The sequence below is a fragment of the Zosterops lateralis genome (genome assembly GCF_965231275.1).
Source record: "Zosterops lateralis genome assembly, chromosome: Z".
Lineage (NCBI taxonomy): Eukaryota > Metazoa > Chordata > Aves > Passeriformes > Zosteropidae > Zosterops > Zosterops lateralis.
In genome coordinates, this window is record NC_139800.1 from 66,948,535 (window position 1) to 66,971,930 (window position 23,396).

The 23,396-nt window shown below is 38.6% G+C and overlaps 1 protein-coding gene across 2 annotated transcripts in view; it reads right to left on the reverse strand.

Annotated features, from left to right (window-relative positions):
* MAN2A1 (mannosidase alpha class 2A member 1) overlaps positions 1–23,396 on the reverse strand; it is a 112,724-nt gene that overhangs the window by 84,076 nt on the left and 5,252 nt on the right. For both annotated transcript variants that reach the window (XM_083883692.1, XM_083883693.1), the window contains exons 2-3: positions 16,002–16,262; positions 4,424–4,568 (exon numbers count right to left, since the gene is read on the reverse strand). In XM_083883692.1, coding sequence (XP_083739818.1) covers positions 4,424–4,568; positions 16,002–16,262 — 406 coding nt within the window. The remainder of the gene's footprint in view (positions 1–4,423; positions 4,569–16,001; positions 16,263–23,396) is intronic.

Sequence of the window (23,396 nt, forward strand, 5' to 3'; positions counted from 1 at the left end):
CTGGTTACAAAAAGTAGCCTTAGATGAGAAAACACAAAATCTAATGAAAACTTAAAATTTCTGCAGCTAATATAGTTGTACCTTTATTGACCCCATTTATTGGTAAACATCTTTCACATACATTGTTACACTGTATATGCATGATGACTCAGGCTTTTTTTCCAGAAGGCATTTCTTTTGCACAATGCTTTTAGTTCTCTGTGGGAAAGGAATAAGGTAACTAATAGTTATGCAAAAGATCCCAGATCTTACAGATATATTTTCCTTCTTTCAAGTGCTTGTTAATACGCAATTTCATACTGCAAAATATCCACAGGAATGTCCTTAAAAAGCAGTATCGAGTAATGAGATTCCTATAACGCCCTTTGCAAAAGCAAAAGAACCCAGACTCACACAATCACCTTTGGTAAAGGAATGGTTTACTTTTACCAGGGTTCTCTCCCAGTTTACATCCACTGAATATCAACTGAGAAGCTTGAACAAGCTAAAAGACATTCAGATTTTATGCAAGAGGAGATACAGATTTCTTCATTTTAGTTGCTGCTGGTGAAAGGCAGACACGACTTTATTGTAAAGGCATTAAGAACTTGCATACTAAGAACGAAGACTTAGGAACAAAAACCAGACACCAGCAAGAAAATCAACTCTCAAAGGTAAATAACAATAGCATTAAGACTTCAGGCAATCCCTTGTGAACAACATATTCAGGAAAAAAAGGTAGCAACAAAATTATGGGAGACAGCTCTCGTAACTTCACAGAATTTTTCAAACCCTGTCATTGAAGGCACTGTCACAGGGAAGACTTCTTTCAGAGATGAAAGAATAAGTACCTTATTGTAGATCTAATTTATGACTCCCTCCAAGAAAAATATAATAAATGCTTGTAAAAATCCATCTCTAAGCTATGCTCACTGTGGCCTACATCCCTATGTTTGGACAAGGACCAGAGAAATGCTTGAACAGGCAAAATAGAATCAGATTAAACTTCCTTAAATGGAGCTCTCAGGTATACCAAGAGGCATCACTCATATGTAAAATTTAAAAATAAACATACAGTTAATATACTTCCTAAGTAATGAGGAAATATCTACTGAAAAAGTAATCATGGAATTTCCAAAATTTGGTAACATGATAAGTTCAACAAAAAAAGATATTGGTGAAACTACCTCTGGTTATGGAGCAGTATTTACACTTTATCTGTCTTATAGGTTTAGTAATTTTAGTAACTCACAAATTCCTTTCGAGGGTTTGGGAGGATGGGTGATTTTGGTTGCTTTTTTTTTTTTAGTAGCATTTTTTGATTGATGCTTTTGGTGATGTAGTTGGGGTTTTTTTGCTGGGATCCAGTCTTTCATTTTGTTTGTTGTGTGGGGGGGTAGTTGTTTGGAATTTTTTACTTGTGTGCTTGTGGGGTTTTGGGGGTTTTTTGTTGTTTGGTTGTGCTTTTTAAACACAGGCCAAGAAACATGAAGAATGCCATGGAGAGGGTTTCTGGATCTAGTGAAAAACCTTATTATTCTCCAAATTTGCAAAAGGTGATACCGTATTTCAAGCATCATGGCAAATATATAGTAACATTCAAGGCATTTTTCACCAAATGAGCTCAGTAATTTTCATCCTACTTCAGAGACTGAGAAGAGATGTGGCCATCATCCCAACAATTCCACTATTTTGGGGGCCCTTTGTATAGGAACAACACAGAGCTATTCAGTCCCCTAGTCTCAAAGGACATATATCTAAAAATCTGGGAGCTCTGATGAAGTTCTGCATAGCCTGATATTAATGGCCTTTGCTATTGTCCAGCTGAGCCAACAGAAGCCTCCAGACTGTATTGCCTGCCTGGCACACAGTGAGGAGGAATATAATTTGTAGTAACATATGGTAGTCTCTAACCAAATAATGACAGAATCATTTGGGTCAGAGAAGGCCTCTAAGAAAATTAAGTCCAATCATTAATCTAGCACCACTGTTCACCACTAAACCACATCCCTAAGTGCTTCATACCCACTTGCTTTTATGAACACTTGCAGGAATGGCACTTTTCTGAGCAGTCCATTGCAATGTTCAAGCACCCTTTCATGGAAGAAATTTTTCCTAATACCCCATCTAACCCTGCCCTGGGCACAGCTTGAGGCAGTTTCTTCTTGTACTGAAACTTGTTACATGGGAGAAGAGCCTGATCCCCACCTGGCCATAATCTCATCTCAGGTACTGATAATGATAAGGTCCCACCAAGTCTCTTTTTCTCCAGGCTAAATTCCTCATCAGACTTGTACTCCAGACCGTGCTCCAACTCCATTCACTTCTCTACGCACACTCCAGCCCCTCCATGTCCTTCCTGAATTGAGGGGCCCAGAACTGGACCCAGCACTCGAGGTGTGGCCTCAGCAGTGCCCAGCACAGGGGGACGGTCACTGCCCTGCTCCTGCTGCCCCACTATTGCTGACACAGGCCAGGTGTCCTTGGCCTTCCTGCCCACCTGGGCACAGCTGGATCATGGTCAGCTGCTGTTGACCAGCACTGTGAGGTTTTCCATTGGCAGTACTCCAGCCATTCTGCCTCAGCCTGTAGCACTGCAGGAGTCATTGCGACCCAAGGGCAGGACCAAACATTTCACATTGTTGAACCTCATAAAACTGGCATTGGTCCCTATCCAGTCTGCCCAGATTCCCCTGTAGAGCAATAATCTTGATGTGAAAAATGGTTCAGTAAAGTCAGAGAACTTAAAGTTCTCATATTTTTTAGAATGGGCCATTTTTCATAAACAGAACTTGTACTACAGGATGAACCAAATCCTATTAAGACATCCAGTGGAAAATCTTGTCATACACAAAAAGTGTTGCCTCTTGCTGTGGTTGAAGACCAGCTGGAAATAAAGCCCCATGCAGCCACGCCCCTTCCCTGACCTGCTCTGGTGAGAAAGAGACAAAAAAACTGGAAGAGAGACACAGAAAGTGTATAAATAAAATAAAACCAAAATTAAATTACTAGAACCTGCAGAAGAAGTACCAGTAGAAATGAAATTTTAACAATTTCCTATTGAATCTCATTACTTGAATAGACACTGGTGAAGTTACCTACAAATCTCTTCACAGCTTACCTCAGGACATTGTCCTGCAGCTCCTAAGCCTCATGCTCTTGAAAAGTTACCTCAGCCTACACTGTGCACAGGGTGTTTGTTCAATTCAGGTAAAGACATTCCAGGAGGGCAGATGTGACACCAGGGAACTGGCCTCTAGTGGACTGCCAACAGTCCTGTACCAGTTAGGATATGATCCCAACAGCTTCAGCAAAATAAAGGGAGACGGGTAAACTCCACACCTTGTTCTAGTAGACTCAAGAGAAAGAGAAATTCTGTATATTGCTTTAAGATTGATTTGATTCATTATGTGCCTGTACAGAGTTGCTTCTTTCCAGGGAGGTTTTTAGGAGAACTACAACCAGAGAGGAAATAAATAGACATAGGTTCAAAGACAGTTCAACAGATAGGCAGATCTAGGTTTATACTGTGATTATTTGCTCAGAATATTTTATCACATCCATACTGCATTAATTCACCTGTCATAACTGGACAATATAGCAATTCTACATTCCAGCATTAATTTTATTTGAAATGCTATATACGTGCAAATAAAAGCCATTTATGTCCAAACTATCATACCTTCACTCGGATCCACAGTACTTCATACAAAAACTTAAATGTTAGAGAGATATACAGCAGTAAAATTTAGTATCACTTAAATTGTGGTTTTCTAGGACAACAACCAGTGCTACCAGCTTCCCATGTTCAGTACATGTACCAGGAGCACAAGTATAGAAGCAGAATTCGCTTTTTTGGTAATTTTTACCAAGAAGTCATTCCAAAATAAAGGAACACATCTCCATTTTATTTATGACACTGTAAACTCGCCTTGGTGGAACTGAAATTATGTAGGCATACCTAGATTTCTAGACTTTTCATTATCCCACTATAGGTTGGAGGTGTGTACAAAAAAGTGGAGAAAGTGTGAAAAAACTTCAGATTTTGCCATTGTCATTGTCATATTCTAAAAGCACATTTCTTTAGCACAGGCTAAAGATTAAATATCTATGACAGTCCAAAAAAATCAAAATAAGAACTGATGGCATTTAATGCAGCAATGTATAAATTGAATGGTTACCAGAAATTCAGGTCACTTCGAATTTCAACACCAAAGTTCTGCTCTAGTTAATAAATTCAGTAGACATACAGCTTGTATCAAAACAGTTGTCACTGGAAGTCAATGCCACTTGAATCATACATCTGTCTAACTGCCTTGCTAGACATTACATACATCATATTAACTGGTATGCTTCAAAAAAACCCAAATCTTAACAGAACTGGCAATGCATTTCCTAATCCAAAAGCCTCTAGATCCTCAAATCAATAGAGTTAACATATTACCTGGATCATTATGTGAGTGAGGCACAACAAAAACTTGAAGTGGTTCACTGTCCCATTCATCTTCATTGTATGTGATATCAAATCCTTGTTTCCAAACGCCACCATCTGGATTATCAAAAGGAAGAATGTTGTAGACATCCAGCATCTAAAAAAGAAAAATTAAAGGAATATAAAACATGAATTCACAGAAACGATTCTATTAAAAAACAAAGCTGTTTTCACCTAAAATGGATCAGCTTGTTTATTACAGAGGGAGAGATGGAGTGCCGAATTAATAAAACACTGACAAACGAGAGCAAGTTTCAAATCACACCCAAGACACAGCTGCCAGGAAGAGGTGCATTTGGCAGGCTCTGTCCTAAGGAAATTGGCATTGATTAGATAAACAGTAGGATTAAAAGCCTTAAGTCACAAAAAATATGGCAGCTCACAATGGCATTGGGCAGGAGGGTTTGAAGAGGATTACACAGAATAAAACAGTACACTGTTACATTACAGCAGGAAATGAAGAAAACAAACTGAGCAAGAAGGAATGACAGCATGAGAGATAGAGGCAAACGTCAAACTCACAAAAAGGATCTGAAAGAAGCTATCAACAAAAAATGTTGATAATTATAGCCAATTGCTATAACAAAGCTTTTTGTACATTTCCTGTTGCCCAGTACACTAATTGTACAAGGAAAGACATATTTCACTTGCCAATGTAATAAAAAGGTCACAGATAAATAAAGAAACTCTAGAACTACTGTAACAAGTTCCTATGAAACTTAGAGAACAACACACAGCTTTTTAGAGAGCCTAATACGAGATTCAAGGAAATTTTTTGTAAGGTTCTGCTTGCTTTTAAGAAAGAAAACAAGATACAAACATGACTTGACATCAGACAAGCAATTCCTGACACTCTAGTTGAATAACTAAACTTTAATCAGTTCCAAAACCATGTTAGAATACAACTGCACACGTGACAAACTTCCTACAAAAAACAGTTCATCTACACAAAAAAAAAGGACTCCTATAGCAGTCATTACTACTTCAACACCACAAGAGTTAAACCTTCCCAGTGGTAAGGCACTTTGTGCCCTGCTAGGAAAATTCAAAAAAACTACATACGTCTGAAAAAAGAATCTGACTAAAGGCCATGCAATTGTTGACTTTGGCCTCCACCCAACTGATCTCTCCTTTTTCCTCATCAACAGAGCATGAGGAGAAATATAAAATATTATGGGTGAAAATAAAAACAGGGAAGTCACTTAGCATTTTTCATCACAGAAAAAAACAGACCTGACTTTGGGAACATTAAATTAATCTGTTCCCAATTAAAATAGAGTTGGATAGTGAGACATCAGTCCATAATGTTCCCTCTCTGTCATTCTCCCCTTCTCACATTTTTTTGCCTGCTCCAGCATGGGAGCCACAAGCCAGAGCACACCAGGAACTCCTTCAGTATACATCCTCCACAGGCTCCAGCTCCTCCTGAAAATATCTACCTACTCTGGCACGAGGTCCTGCACAGGTTTCAGGGAAACATTTGCTTCACTGTCGTCTTCCCAACCTGCTCCACTGGACTAGAATGCCTTCTCTGCTTCCCTCATCAAGGACCATGGTGTCCACAGGATGGCTTCTCCCCCTTTTTTAGCCTTATACCACGCTGACAGGCAGCATTTTACCCTTTCTTAAAACTCTTTCTGCTAGAGGTATTGACATGCTTTGCTGATGGAGGATGTACCCTGTGGTGGGTCTGGAGCTGTATCTGGCACAGGGCAGGACTGGCCTCTCCTCACAGATACTGGAGACCCTCATTGCCAACATCAGGATATCTGCACCCAGTGCATTCCACTCTCACCTCTGTGAAACACTTATTAAAGAACAGTCAATAAAAATATTCATCACATGTTCTTCACAAACTTCACTTACATTTACAAAAAAATCCCCAACATTTCCCATACTAAAATCAAAATTACCTAAAAATCCTGAGAAAGTGGAAAGTTTTACACACACCCACAAATAAAGTAAATCTCTACTCCTTGTCCTTTCACCTCATAAGAACAACAAAAGAATTCCCACAGTTATTTCACTCTGGCCATGTTCAGTCCAACTTTTGGCCATCACCACCCCCTATCTCTTAATCCTCAAGACCCAGATTTTGGAGCTTAAAGGAAGAACAGTGGGTTGACCTTGGATGGGTTGGAATCTGACAGCCAGAAAAAGTCAATCCAACACAGGCCTTTAGCTCAAGGTATAAAGGAAACTAATGTAAGAAGGGAATAAAACACAGTAATCCTACATCTGCAGAGCCTCAGCTGGGCCTGCAATGTGCACTAGATATCTACAACCTGTGAGAGATTCCTTGTACACCAGACATCTACGGACTATATGAGATAATCTTGTCATATCACTGCTTCCTCAGGATTGCTTCAATCTTTGGACAATATTGATTACTGGAAAACACAGGTGCAATACTTGAAGATTTGTGCATTCTGTACTGTCAGCTTGAAGGGCCCAAATAAGGGTTATGCTGAAGTTGGCTAGCCTAATAGCATACATTCGAAGTACACTATTAGGCTATTTTATATATTATATAAAGAATAAATAATATATATTATATAATTTATATTATTACTTCTATTATTTAATTACTATTTTTAATAGTTTTATTATTACATATTTTCAAAATATGATATTTTCTAAAACCTGAGTTTGAAGAACTGTATTTTTTCTCTGCAATACAATGTTCTGAAGAAAATGTAAGTGCTTACTTTGCAAATTTGCTATTTAACACTGAATGGCCTTAATACTGATAAATTCTTTGGACATTTCAACCATGAAAATATTATTTGATTAAAATGTAGTAATAAATGAAATTCCACACATTCTTATGAGTTTTTCTTATGGATGGAGTCTGAATTTAACAAGCAACTTTCCGCACTCTTAAAGATACTAATTTTTACACTCATAACATTCATATTTTTTTTTCCCTGACATATACAACTTTACGGCTATTTCAAACCAAGCTGATAGGACTACGAGCTCAAGAGACAGAAATTGCAATTCAGGAAATAGGTCTTGGAATCCTTAACAACAGTAGTCTGAAATAACTGCTTCAATGACCTAACCCATCATCTAGAGATGTTTGTTGCCTTGCAAAGGCCTGAATTCTGGACATCGTACAGGAACTGCTGAAGCCTGTCCAACTCAATAGCTACTATTCCTTGTTGTACTTCTATGTTGTAGTGGTTTCAAGTTGGTCAATTTCTGTTTCCCAAATTAATGTAGTGGTTTGAATGTCTATTAAAATTATTTACTCTTTTTCTGCTATGAGATAGGAGAAAACCAAAGCAGGCTCAAAACTTAAGAGGGAATAAAGACAGGTTTATTAACAAAAGTACAAGAGAGAAAAAATAAATGAGAATCAGAATAAACCCTTCAAAACACTTCCCCTCTCTCCCCCGTTTCCTTTCCCTTCTCACGGGCAAAGTACAGAGATAAAATTGGGAACTCTAGGTCAGTTTACCACTTATAAAATAGTCTTTCATCAGTTCATTTAGAGAGAAAAGCCTCTTAGTCTGCCATGGAATTTTCCACAGGAAAGAACAGTCTGCTTGCGGCTTTTAACCCTCACAAAAGCAGCTGTCCTGGAATCTGCATTTATGAAGTCCCTCCCATATCACAAGTCTTCCCATTGCTCCAATATGGGCCATGCATACTCATGAGGTATCTTTTAAAGATGAACAATTCCAAAAGCAAAAGGTTTTCTTCATCTCTAGGAATAGAGATTTTTTCTCTTTCTAGGGGCAGATCTCCATCTTCATCTCATCTCTCTCTGTTCAAGCTTCTCATAAGATCACAGCTACTTCAATATTTACTTAGTCCATCAAAAATGCCTTTGCTTATATCTAGGATTTGAATACTCACATCATCTCCCCAGTGGATATTTTTCCATGACTTAGAGGGATATTCTAGCATATTAGTCTACTACCATAGCTCACAAAAGACTTTCAGCCTAAAACCAAGGCATCTTCTCATCTCTTCCATTAAGATGTAACTCTTCCTTTACTGACTTTGACGTCTTCCTATCGTCTCTTTACATGTCCCACTCTAGCTTTTCTCACTCAGAGAAAGGTTAGTACTTTAGCAAGGCTAGCAAGTTTCATCTGTGCAAGGGAAGAGTTCCCAGATTCTCCCAGGTCTGTAGAGGGCACGATGGCTCTTTCTCTTTCCTGGGAAGTGGCCAATGGCAGTAGGGTGAGGCCACACAGAAGCTGGGCCAGGATCTCGGGGTTTGGCTGCTGCAGGGCCACTTGTGTGGCTGCAGAGCCGCCTTTGGTCTCAGCTGTATGATCTCTTAGGGGCCCAGCCTGACCCAGGGCCCAGCCCCACAGCAAAGGGGAGAGCTCCCTTGTTACCTGTTCCCAGGCCGGAAGGAAAAGGGGTTTTCCTGGAATTCCTTTGATTTTTAACCTGTGTAGCCCAGAGGTACATCCCATATTTAATTGGTTAATCAAGCTGTCAACATTCAAAGCCAGTCACTAATTGGTTTTTGCCACAGCTTTCTTCAATCAATGCAAAACCAGCACAGTGACACTGCCAGAAGCAACACAGACTGCATGAAAACTGACTGCAGAATTGTGTAAGTAATCAAGGTCACAGGTGGTGTCCTCTTGTATCCACCAGTGAGGGGGGTAAGAGTGTGACAGGAGGACACTGTTAGTACAGATCAATAATTGGCTTCAGAGTTGCTGTTTGGGGTTCACTGACCCTCTTTTCAGATCTGTGTCTGCTTGGGAGAGATGAAATCCAACTAAGAGCAGCAAAGATACCTTTGCCAGGAAGACAGCTGAACTATTAAGGACTGCTTCTGGCTAAGAATAAAAGGGGACAGAGTGAATCAACAGCAGCCCTGTGAGGGACTAATGGTCAGGAATGATGTAACGTGGAAGGATTTAAGAAAAAAATACCATATAAAAATCAATAAAACAGGTCAATATAACAATAAAACAATAAAGTGTGTCAATATAACAATAAAACAATAACCAATAAAACATTTGTAGGTAAGCAAGGAAGTACCTACAAACACACAGAAATCCCCAGATCCCTTTCTGGGAAATTAGCACACTGGGGTGCCTCTCTGAAGGCTTCCTGGGCTATATCAGAGACAATGCAGCCAGCACAACCAGGGAAGTGATTGTCCCTCTGTACTGGGCACTGATGAGGCACCTCAAATCCAGTTTTTGGCCCCTCACTGCAAGAAGGACATTGAGGGGCTGGAGTGTGTCTGGAGAAGGGAACAGATTTGGGAAAAGGTCTGGAGCACAAGTCCAGTGAGGACCACCTGAGGAAGCTGGGGGTGTTCACCCTAAAGAAAAGCAGGCTCAGCAGGACCTTATTGCTCTCTTGCACTTGACAGGAGTGTGTAGCAGGCAGGGGTCAAGCTCTTTGCTCCCAGGTAACAAACGACAGGACAAGAATAAACAGTCTCAAGCTTCGCTAATGGGACATTTAAATTGGAGGTTAGGAAAAAATTCTTCAGGGAAAGAGTGCTCACGCATTGGCACAGGCTGCCCACAGAAAGGGTGGAATGGCCATCCCTGAAGTGTATAGAAAAGCATGTTGCTTTGGAGCTTAGGGACACGGTTTGGTGATGAACACAGCACTGCCACATTAACAATCACACTTGATTTTCTTAGATTCAAGAAATAATTCAATGATTCTAAGGATAAGAAGCCAACAGAGAATTTACAGGCAAGGACTAAAAAGCAGACCAGTGTGGGTGACAGTGTAGTGAATGTCTGCAACAGGCCATCTGATCAGAGATAACAAGTGGAGGAGACCCTCCACAGACATTTGCAGGGCCTAGTCCTCAAGGGGAATTTCAATGACCCTGTTATGTGCTCAAGGTACAACACAGCTGGGGGTAAATCATCCAGAAGTTTCCTGGAGCACAGCAGTGGCATATTCCTAATCCAATGGACCAAGAATGCAGTGAGTAGAGGTGCTCTGCTGGACCTCTTACTTCCACCAGTGAGGAACTCCTCAGGGCTGTGAAGTTCAGTGGCAGCACTGGCAGCAGTGACCCATAAGACTGTAGAGCTCAGGACCCTGAGAGGAGGAAGCAGGGCAAAAACACAAGATCACATCCATGGACTTCAGTCTCTTGACGTTTTGCTGGCAAGATCCCACAGCTTAAGGCCCTGGGATAGAAAAGGGGTCCAAGGAAACTTGTTACCATCTCCTCTGGTAATAAGAATTCTTCCAAATTCTTCTCTTCCAAACTGAAGAGAGGTCCATCCCAACAAGCAAGAATTCAGGCAAAAATGTCAGGAGGCCTACATGGATGAAGAAGGACTCCAGACAAAAAGCAGACACAAAAAAAGAGGCTGAAGACAGACAGCAAATGGGGGAGTGTGGCGGATTGACCCTAGCTGGACCTGAGGTACTCATCAATGCCCTCTGTCAGTCTCCTCTACAACTGGGCAGGGGAGAGAAAGGCTCGTGAGTCAGGGTAAGGGCAAGGAGAGATCACTCACTGATTACCACCATGGGAAAAGCAGACTTGACTTAGGGAAATTAGTTGAATTTATTACTAATCAAAAGCCAAGTACAATAATCAGAAGTAAAACAAATCTTAAAAACATCTTCCCCTCCAGCCTTCCATGCTTCCCAGGATTAACATTATTCTCAATTCTCTACTTCTCCTTAGTGGTGAAGGGAGATGGGGAAGAGGGGTTATGGTCAGTTCACCACATGTTTCTCCATCCACTTTCTCCACAGGGAAGTCCTTCCCGTGCTGCAGTGTGCAACTCTTCCCACAGGAAACAGTTCCCTGTTAACTTTTCCAGCATGAGTCCTTCCAATAGGCTATAGTTCTTCATTAACTGATCCAGCACCAGCTGCAGTGCTTCAGGAGCAGACTGCTCCAGCTAGGGTTCCTCACAGAGTTGCAAGTCCTTCCAGGAAACCCACTCCAGTGTGGGCCCCTTTCTCCACAGGGCCTCAAGCTCAGCCAGGATCCTGTTCCAGCATGGGTTTCCCATGGCATCACAGCCTTTCTTGGCCATTCCCCTGCTCCAGTCCTGCACAGGCTGCAGGGGGGAGCTGCATGGATCTCCATGGGCTGCACAGGCACAGGGGCTTCACCCTGGGCTGCACCACAGGCTGCAGGGGAATCTCAGCTCTGGCCCCTGCAGCACCTCCTGCCCCTCCTGCTCCACTGACCCAGGTGTCTGCAGACCTGCTCCTCTCCCATACACTCACTCCTCTCTTGTCTGGTCACAGTCTTTCTATACAGTATCATTTTTTCCCCCCATCTTAAATCTGTTATCCAAGTGGTGTTACTATCACGTGACTGGCCCAGCCTTGGCCAGAGGTGGATCCATCTTGGAGCCACCTGGCACTGGCTGTCAGACAAGGGGGAAGCTTCCAGTAACTTCTCAAAAAGGACATATAGCCCCCATACCAATAGGCCCCACCTCCATCAAAGCCTGGTCAAGCAAATCTAATACAGGGAGGTATACAGAAATATTGTCTGAGCACCTAGAGAAGATGTTAGGAAAGCTAAAGGATAAATGAAACTGAATCCAGACAGGAATGTCAAAGGCATCAAGAAGGGCTTCTGTAAGCAGACAGGTGACTAAAGGAAGGCCAGGATCTACTGCTGAATGAGGGAGGAGACCTGGCAACACAGGACATGGGAAAAGCTGAGGTCCTGAATGCCTTCTTTGCCTCAGTCCTTACTTGCAAGATCAGCCTTCAGCAATCAAGGGGAGAGAACTGGTCTGAGGAAGATGTCCTTCTTGCAAAAGAGCCAGCTCAGGGAATACCTAAACCAATTGGACATATTTAAGTCCATGGGCCCTCATAGGATGCTGGCCCATGAGGACTGGCTGTTGTCACTTCAAGGCCACGCTTAAAAAGACCACGGTGATTAGGAGAAGTGCCCAAAAACTGGAGGAAAGCAACGTCACTCCTATCCTCAAGAATGGCAAGAAAGAGCAACCAGAAAACCAAAGGCAGGGAGTGCAGAGAAGGTGGAACTAGTTTCTTTCCAGTGGTGCCCAGAGACAGGATCAAAGGTGATGGGCACACACTGAAGGTTCCTCCTGAATATCAGGAACAGCTTTTTCCCTGTGAGGGTGACCAAGCACTGGCACAGGTTGCCCTGTCAGACAGGCTGTGTAATCACCATCCTTGTGGATACTGAAAAGTCATCTGGACATGATTCTGGACACCTGATCCTTGGTGGCCTTGTTTGAGCAGGTGGTTGGAGCAGATGACACCCAGACTTTCCTGGCAACCTCAACCATTCAGTCATTTTGCGATTCAAAGGTTAATTAAAAGCAGATTAAAACAAAAAACATAAGAAAAAAGATCAAACACTTCTACTGTAATCAACTAAAGCCAGATCAGGCTGAAATCCCTACTTTTAAAAAATACATTTAAAAGAAGTTAAATGTTTTTTCTCTTTCATGCAACACCATCCTAAGCAGGAATGGTGCAAAGGATTAATTACAAATTGCATCATCATTCCAACAAGTTACATGATTTCAAGTGAAGAATAAATTCCAAGCCAGTCAGTAAAAAGCAAAAGAGGTTAAAGAAAGTATTTCAGGGGGATATTTTAGATTCAAATCTAAGTATAAAATACTGATATAGCAATAAAGCCCTTTATAAAAACAATAGAGAGACAGAAATTCAAAAAGGATTCAGTGCTGCCTGTCTTCATTGCGGCTGCTTCAGAAGACAGCCATGTTGCTACAAGCTTTTTATTAAAACATTGAGAAGGTCATCAGTTGTCTTTTTTCTGTATGGGCTTGTACTTTCTCTATACTGAAGGACTCAAACTGCTGAAATTATAAAAATCTCATGAAAACATCGTAACATCCTAACAGTGAATACTAAACTACTGCTCAGAAGAAATCAAAGCATATATTGCACCTCTTCAAGCCACCTTTTCAAAGAGTGATTCATGTCTCATTTTCAAAAAGAGTAACAATACTAAGCCTAATGTTAGATGCTTCAGTAGTTGAAATGGACAAGACAGAAGACACCTTACTGTATTATTTAAAGACCTTCCAGCTCAGCACGATGGCTATTGAGAATTCCATCTTCTCAGAGCACAAATGCCAGATACTTCTTAAACTACAAAACTGAAAAAGCATCAGGTCATATCCATATTTAATCCAGTCATCTTCATTTTTGTGGGTTTAATATCTGTCTCTATTATTTAACTTTTGGGGGAAAAGAAAACATAAGTCTTACTTGGCTTAAATTACAGCATTCTCAAGTCAGTCAGTTTCCAGCTCTATTACAGTTTTCTACCTACTTACAAACAGCACAAGTAGCAAGTAAACAATTTCTTGATTTATAATTCCTCAATGAAAAAAACATCCTTCAGCTGTCCCATTTGAGAATTTTTGGATCTCATGATGTTAGCAACTTGATTTTTCTGTTTTATGAAGTCACATGTCTTTAAGTTGCAAATCTAGCAATATTTCTCACTATATCATCACAAGGATTTTTAATCCATATTTTAATACCTTCTTACAATGATTTCTCGATATGGGAGACTATAATCAACTTCCATGATTTATTCAGTGAAGATTCTTTTGCCTTCATTCTGTAAATTTATCTTTTTATCCAAACACTTAATCTCACCTAAATTAGCTCTTACTACTTTGTAGTTTCTCATACACCCACGTGAGAAAGTAACTTGGGAAAAATAATGTAAAAATCTGTGGGTTTAAGTTAATGTTTACAAACAGCAGCAATTAACACATATTTCCTTTAAAAAGTACTCAAAATAATTGTTGAAAATGTCTCAAATAAATTAACTGAGCATGCAGAATGCATCAGAGTTGGTAAAATATTAAATAGTAAAACTGGTTTTAGTTTTATTATTTAGATCAGTGATTTAGATCAGCTCATTAACATGGTGCTAGAGGAATTCTGCTAAAGTCAAGGCCTTATATTCCATAACTGAAATGCAGTTCAGACTCACAGGATGGGAAACTAAGAGTATACAGAATCAATATTAAAGTGACATAATGATGGCAGTGAATAACCTGCTGAGCAGAGTGTGCAATGCAATGACACAGAGAACATTAAAGCCCTCCCTCCCTGCATGAGGAAGAAATGAAAGTGTGAATAGGAGAACAGTATGTTTGCTTGTCATGTACACGCAAATGTACTTATAGGTAAAAAAAATTATCCAAAAGCAGTTTAGCTCCAACAGCCTCCCATTAGGTAGGTAGTAGGTGCCTTGGGTGATAGGAGGTGTATGTTCTTATATTCTGGACATGTGAAGCAAAAAAACAAAGAGCAGTTTTAAAAGATATGTTTTACCTTCCATTCATAACAGGTTAACATGCCCAAGAATTTAAGACAACATATTTCATCTCAAAATACATTTACTAGAATTCGTATTTAATGCACATAAAAAAATACATCACCTAACATGGTAACAGATTGTACAATGAATAACCTGTTAATAATCCACTAACTTGAAAGCCTGTAACCACAGGTCCAGATCTTTCACTTCCCTGCACAGAAATCTTAATGCATATTGGACAAACAAAGAGATGTTCAGATATTGCCTTTAAAAAGTCTACTTTCTCTATAAAAGACATTAAGGTAGTGCCTGTCCCTGAAGAGTTTAAAGGTATTAAGCATGATACATCAGAGGTTACAATTCCTCTAATACATGTATTATTTGTCTGAAGTCCACTGTCTTTCTCCTGCAATAGAAATACTTTAAATTCTAAAATGAGAAAGCTGGACTTCAAAATTTAATCTTTGCTTTAGAGTACTATGAATATTTATAGTACTCCCACAAGACTCACAAAAAACAGTACAGATCACAAACTTCACAGAGTATTCTCAGTGCTTCTGAATCACTCTATTAAAACTGAATATATAACAGTCCATGAACTCACAAGCACCACAGAAAGCAAAATAAATTCAACTTGAGGTGCTTGACTTTAAAAACTTCAACCTCCCCAGCTCATGCCAACCAGTCAACATGGTATATGTTCTTCCTTTCTGATCAAAGTGCCTATACAAACTGGAGACACACAGGAATGTGAAATACAGAAATTACATTTAAAAGGGAACACAGGACAGAAGATTTTTTAAAATTACTGATTCTTGAACATTCTTTGCATCCCCATCAAACTTCATGCACATATACGTCCCTAAAGTAAAGTCTATTTAAACCAAGACTATCCACTATTTCCAATTTATTTATCATCAATTATAGAAAAGGATGGGGAAACTCAGAGACTCAAAGAAATTGTTTCCAATGAACTGATGGGACAATAATACCAAGTTTTCTTTGTTTTGGTTTTTTTTTTTTTTAAACTTTTAAGCTTTCTCAAATGGTGGCTCCTCATAATCATTATTCAGTTTCCAGAGAACTTTTCAAAAAGATATAAAGGAACAGTTTCATAACATCTGTTAAATGCAGCAGTCACTTCAACAATTCTATTATGCTTTAGCACCAAGCTTTTAGCAGCAACTTGACATTTTCAGAATTAAACACATAGTGACAGCTAAAACTCCAGCAGAATCAGAGAGAAAGGCTTACCTGTACACCTGAACTGTGACTTCCACTTTTCGAAGCAGACAAACAATCCTCAGAGTCAACTGCAAGCAAAGCTGAAGCAGAAGGGAACAGCTCAGAAAGAGATCCTTGACTGAAGTTTATAGCCTCTGAATTTTTTTGTCCGTCCTTTACTGATTCACTCAGATTGATTACAGAATCGCGTATATTTGAAATAATCTCATTATTTTCTGCCAACAGGCGTTCTAAATGATCTATTTTTTCTTGCAATATTGAAAGCTGGCCCTGGGGGAGAAGAAAAAAAAAGTAAAGTTTAATTATTTCTCAGAAAAATTCTTGACAGACCCAAAAAAAAAACCCAACAACCAAAAAAACCCCCAATTTCACAACAGTGTTTTTCAAATATATCTTTATTTATGAGAAAATTCAAATACATCTTTATTTTGTATTTTACATAAAGACAAACTAATAAGGCATTGACCCAACACACAGAACAACTTCTTTTCTGTACAAGAGAAAACAGCAAAAGATACATTATTCCTCTATGAACTTGAATTCACAGATTTAATCAGTGATACAAAGATACTCTTTAAAGTCTCACAGTGTCAAGTAGCAATCATATTTAATTCAACTTTTTTCGCGTTTTTCATTTCCAAAAATCTGATTAGATTTTCATTTATCAGAACATCAAACAGAAAGCGATTTTTCACAAGTCAGTCACATCATGATGGGATTAAGAGGATATTGTAAACATTTCAGGGTTTTCCTATACATGTAAAATATGTCAATAAATGCCACCTTTCAGCATAAAGTTGGAGAGAAATTAACAAAATAACTTAATGGGGGTGAGAGATCCTTTAACAGCCTGATCAGATATGATATATAGATAGAATAATCTCTATAATGAGACCATTACAATCATCAAGAAAATCCTGGAGAAGAAAGATCAAGCTAATGGCATTTTCAATCAGAAGATCATCTCCAATCACCAAACAACAGGATTTTGTAGATATTCTAGAGAGCTCCACAAGAGGAAGGCTGCAGAACATCACCAATGTGAATTGAAAGAAGTTAATGCATCTTACAGGGCAACTTGGAAGGAAGAGATAGATCCCACAAAACAATTTAGTAGTATCTAATCACTGTATTGTTGGAACACAGGTGGGAGCGCAGGCAAATAAGACACCTCAAAACACTACCCACCTCTCATGTGCTAGCCACTCCTACCAAATTATTCGAGGGATACTTTTCATCAGGCACGAATGTGCTAGCTTTTACAGAATCAAAAAAGCCACATTATTTAATATGATCTTAGGGATATTTCCTTGTTAACAGTAATTTCTTTATTTCCTCAGAATGACTTTAATGTAACAAGAAGTAACAAGAGAACAAAGAAACCCAGTCTCTTCATATTACTGAAGTTGAATTCAGACCCCAAAGTATACAATGTATGATTAGATATTTTTGCAAGCAGCTGTCATAACAGCAAAAGCTGCTGCAGTTCCAGGCATCTACATTTTACCCTTACATTCAACACAATTACCATTGATTCAGTCAGTAGACAGCTCTGTCACTTACGATTTTAATGACTTTTTCCCAGTACCGCTATGGACCCGATATTGTCTGAGCCTGAGAATTCCTAGCTCTTCACAAGGGAAACTATTCAACAGTTTTCTTTTTCCCCCCCTTGTGTAAACAATATTCCTTTCCCATAACAACAGGTGTTGTTTGCTATTTCTGTTACTGAGCCAATGGGCAAGGTGTCAGTCCTATGGACCAATAACATCCCTTCTTAGCAAAGCATGTTATAGAAGGGCTGAATGAATTGTAAATAAAGCCTCCTGATTTCTACTGTCTTCTGACTGGAGTCAAGCATCTTTACTTCATGTCCTATTGCGACATACCACTGCCTTATCTTCTTAGCACTATAGTATAATATTAGAAAAAAAATCTGTACATGACACTTTTTTCCCTTTCAACAGTAATACACTTAAAATATTTGCATTTTTCTTTTCAGCAACTGTAGCAAAGGAGTAGGTCTCCTTTCTAAATGGATGTGTACATTTTTTCAAATTCTCTTGACTTTGCAAAGCCTGCAGGAATAAACAAACAAACAAAAAAAACCCCAACCTGAACCCTTGCCAAGAGTTACTAACCAGGTTTTTTTGATTCTAAACTGTCTTTATTATAATTCTGCCTTTATGGAAGTTCTTCGTAATTTTCAGACAATATATTTTGGTATTTCTTGAAACCTATTGGTTTGTCTCCGCATTTTATGGGCTGTGTGAAGTGCTGATCCACTACTTGTTGTTTGTGTTTCTTAGATTGATACATCCTGAAAAAAGTAACAGGTTTTAAAATGCAACACAGGCAGATATTGCTTCCCAAAAAGACAAAAATATATTTTGACAACAGAACCAGATTAATCTACTTGAGAGATAGGACCAACATCCTGGAATCCCAACAGTTAAAAAAAAATTCTAGAAACTTATAAAACTGATGATTTGAAAACAAGAAGAAATCAATATGCAGATGATAGAATACTGGAAAGAAAGAAAAAAATAAAAAAATAAGAAACAGACTGTAGTCCCATGCCATCTGGTGGCACAAAAGAAACAACGAAACAACCAGACTAAAATCTTTCAAATGCTACCTTAAAGATACTGTGTACAGATTTCTATGTAAAATTAGTGTTTTTCCTTGCAATATCTGTGATGTTTTGAAAGTAAGAAAGGTTTTTCTATACAAAGCCTAATAGCCTATTCTGCTACTCAATCTAAAAACAACATATACAAAACAATATTTAATAGAGGCTTTACAAGCTGCCCAACAGAGCCTCTGATCTCTAGATTCCTAGGAAGTTACAGTACAGCTGCCATCTAGACAAATCATTCCTGGCTTCAGTGCGTATGACTATAGATCGGAGTTATCATGTGTGCAAACATCAAATATTGTTCAGACCTATCCTACCACTATGGACACTGTCTCTACAACTATAAAAGCAGACAACTGTTTGAAATTTTTATTCTCATTCATGTATGCTGTAGAACTATTTTACTTCTTACACAAAAAGATGTTTACATTGCTTAGCAATAGCCTGTCAACTACCTGGTCACAGAATACACCACCAGTCTGCTTTATATCGTCTAGCCAATTATACGCTCTCCAGAACAACAACAAACACAGTGGAAAACAAAAAAAAATATATAAAAACCTTGTAAGTGTTTAACTGATCCTCCCACCAGCATATACTGCCAGTCTCTAGAAGACAGATATTTGGCAGTCATGTCATATTTCATATCTTTAAGACACATCTTTCATTTAACTTATTATACTTGAAATCTTGAAAAACCTGTAACAAGTTTTACCAGTTTACTGTTTATTATGTGACAAAATATTTTTCTTTGTAAACCAAGTTCCCTGTCCACAAATAAGAATTTGTTACCAGGTGACCTTCAAATACTAATGACTTCATATGTTGCTACATACATCCAGCAATAATTTGTATGCTGCAAGGTTCCAGTCTACCTAGGACACTGATTTTCAGAAGTCTGGTAAAGTATGTTACTTTATCTTTGGAGGTAGCTCTTCTGTTATTCAGAGAAAGAAATCCTTCTGAAGACCTCCCATTGTGGAACCTAATAGAGGACATTAATACAGAAAATCCTGCTTTCTTTTTTGGAGACTAGAGATATATCATGCCTCTCTTCTAAAGCTTTTAAACATGCCATGTGTTAACTCGACTTTAATGCAAAACATGAAATAAAAAGCTACAGTTAAGAACATGTAACCAAGACCTAATGCAATACGCAAGTTAAAACTGCAGGAAATCATGATTTTGAGATCAACAAAATATTTTCCCTTTTGTTGTGAAATGTCAGATCCATGAGAATTAACTTTAAGAAACAACAGTGTCTCAGACTAGAAATAGATCCCAGTCTTCATTGAATATGAAAATAATTCATCTCAGGAATGCATTCTTAAGGTGAAAATTTCACATGGATTCCAATTATGCAAAAGCTACATCTGTTTTCATTGCACATTCACTTTTGCTTCTTATTCATATGAAATAGATATTGCCTGTTCAATAGTAAAATGATTTTAAAATATGAATTGAATATGAAAAACACTGAACTCTACAAAACAATAAATTTAACAGATGAAAACAAATTCAGTTTCAGTATTTTTAAAGGAAGGCAACTGATTTCAAATGTCAAGGCCAAACAGTACCAAACTGAAGTTACTCTAGGCTGTTTTATCTTATTAATTGCTAGTAACAGACCTTGTCTTACTAGAAAAACAGATTAGAACCATGTTGCAGGGAACACTGAATAGGTCTAATTAAAAGATAAAACACAGAGATCCTCTCCATTACTAAAACAGTACTCCAACAGTATTAATTTTAAAATTAAGTTTTCAATTTTTCCACACATTAGAGGGTGAGCAGGGAGATTTCTAAACTTTTTTACATCCGAGCAGAGATGTACCAATTTTAGGTTAACCAATTCTGTCTGAAATGTCAGGTTTGTAGAAATGCATGGCTTTGTAGATAGCGAATAGCAAAACTTTACTAGTTACACAAGCATAAACGTTAGCAGAACTACCCGTGATTTCACAGCATCAAGTCTTCTCAGAAAAGAAGCAACCTTGATCCAAGACTTTGAGAAATGCCTAACTGCACAGAAAATTGGAGAGACACTAAGTATAACCTAGTACAAGTGAACAAGTGAACAACAATGAAGGATACTCTTATACTAAAGGATAATCCACATACTTGTTTTAACATAAGGAAACTGAAAGTAATATGAATCACTTGGTTTACACAGTTAAAAAGCTTGTAACAATTTTGATGTAAGTTTCCTTCTTTCATTTCGCTCTATATATTGATGAATGTGTAAATAATGGTTTTATTAAATAGCATTAAAGCCAATCCTCCTGTAACTTCACAGTAAAGGAAGCACTTCTACAGGTGCAAAGTGCCAATAAATCTCTTGAAAGCAGGTACAGCTGCTTTGGTAGGAGAATGCATCACATGAGCAGCATGCCAGTTCACTACCCCAGTGGCTACACAGGGTTGGACTTAACCAACAAAATTTTCTCATGCAAAGGCAACACAGATCTGCACACCTTTCTCCCATTTGGAACAAGAAGTGTCCACACCTGTTAGCTGCCCTGAGAAACCTGCCACTATTACCACACAAATCAGCTACATAAAACAGCTCCTTATGCTTCAGTCACTCTAAAGCCTTCAGCAGTTTTCATGCCCCAAATACTCCAGAGCAGTCTGCTTTCCCACTGCCCTCTGCTTGCCCTTCTCTGTTTGCCTCTGACACCAGTCTGATTTGCAGCAAGGACTCTCCAGAAAGGAGCACAGTGACACCCAACACAAGGAGGGTAACACAATGAGAGTCCAACATGTTTCATTCTGCAAAAATAGAAAGTGTTTAGTTTCTCCTACCTAAACAATGTACATTGCAGAAAAAATGTTAGTTGGAACTTTCATTTCCTTAGTGAACATACATTCCTTCTCTAAATGCAGTGGCTTTCAACAGACCACTTTATCAGGAAAAAGACAGCTAGCTCAAATAATTGAAGAGGACCATAGATGAGGAGACCTTATAGAAAGAGGTGGGCAGAGGAGAAATCCAGATTAGAGATTTCTGATGTTACTTCAGCTGGTATCTGGTTATTTGCATCCAAACTCAACCAGCAACCACTGAGTGCTTGGTTCAAAACAAGACAGAACTCATTTCCTTTCTCACCCACATGAACGAAAAGGAGACCACAAAGTAGCTGTCAGTGTCCTGCATTAGAGGCTCTGGTGTACCTAAGAATAATGATGAAGAACGTGGAGCACCACAATGGACAGAGCTCTTCAAAGGGTGTGGAATTCGAGGTCACTGCCTATACACATTCACTACAGTAAGCAGTGAGGAAAATGGACTCAAAGTCTCATTTTCTGGCTGCACTGAACAGCAGTCAACAAAACAGTTTTCTGCACCAGTCTCACCAGTGACTATATCCAGGTACATTTCTAGAAATCACATGCTATCTTTGCTGAAATCTTGATATAAATTCTGATGAGATGCCAGCTTATCAAGATGGTAAGACCAAGAGGCATCCTCTGTTCACTATCAGAGCACTGTACAGTGAACAGAACATACTAAATATTCCATTAAACAGGTCACCTCCTGCACAGAAAAAACAAGCATGTAAAAGTTAAAAATATAACCTGATGTACCATCAATAACCATCATAATATTTGAGTGGATTGTGTCAGCATGTATTCTCTTTGCAAGGCAAGCTACAGAACAAAAAAGTATACAATGTATCACTTAAAGGACAAATCAAGGTTTGAAGGCTTTGCTGATCTCTGCAGAGGGCTTATGTGTATTTGTGACAATGAAATGAACATAAGAAACCTTGTTAGTAATTTCCTACCTTTAAAGTACTATTCTAAGAAAGCCTGCTTTATAGAGACACTGGAATACTTCTGAATTAAATAACTACAAATGTCTGTTCTCTTCAGAGAATGAGAAAGAAAGCTCTGATCCATAGATGCAAGAGCCTGACAAATAAATTTTAATCTGATAGACTTCCACATTTTGCTTTATCACCAGAGGCAGTAATAACAAGAATGCTTAATGTACTATTATACTAGACTTATATTTCATGCCATTTACAGAGACAAATATAAGGCATGCTGTCAGGGACTAATTTTGACATCACCATTAGTGACCTGAAGGCAAGGAGAAAGAAATCTAGAAGTATTCAGTTTGTAGTCAATTAAACTGAAAAATGCTTAATACTACTGTTACTGATACATTTTGTGTTCATCTCCTGGTTTTCCTCCCTACCCTATGCTTTATGTAAATAATCTTCATGTAAATGTCTAGCAGTAAAAAAGTGAAGCACAACTTATCTACCATTAATAGTAGGAACTTTAATAATGGCTGTTTTCATTTAAACAAGTCAAAACTTAAAATAATGTCTTAGACAAAGAAAAGCTCAAGTAAGAACAAACTAGAAAATCTCTCTGTTTAGTTTATACATTTAAGTTAGGCAATGACTCTAGGTAGCAGAAGGATGTGTTCAATTACAAGTAAGAGTTCCTGTTTTGTAGACTATGTATACATTTTGCTCAACATTTCACACCAGATTTAAAGATTGTAATTGAAGGAGGCTAATAGCTTCTGCTTGACTGCTGCTTAGCCAGAACTTTACACAAAATGAGCAAGCAACAAAAACAAATACACTCTGTGAACATTAGGGAAACAAAGAATTGTTACTGACCTGTAATTATGTTCACAAAGGCAGCTGCTCCTCCTTTGCAAAGTATTAGAAACTCAACAGAAGGAATCCTAGACTTCCATTATTCGCACTCAAGACCATTTCCATGACATTCAAAGGCTCTTAGAT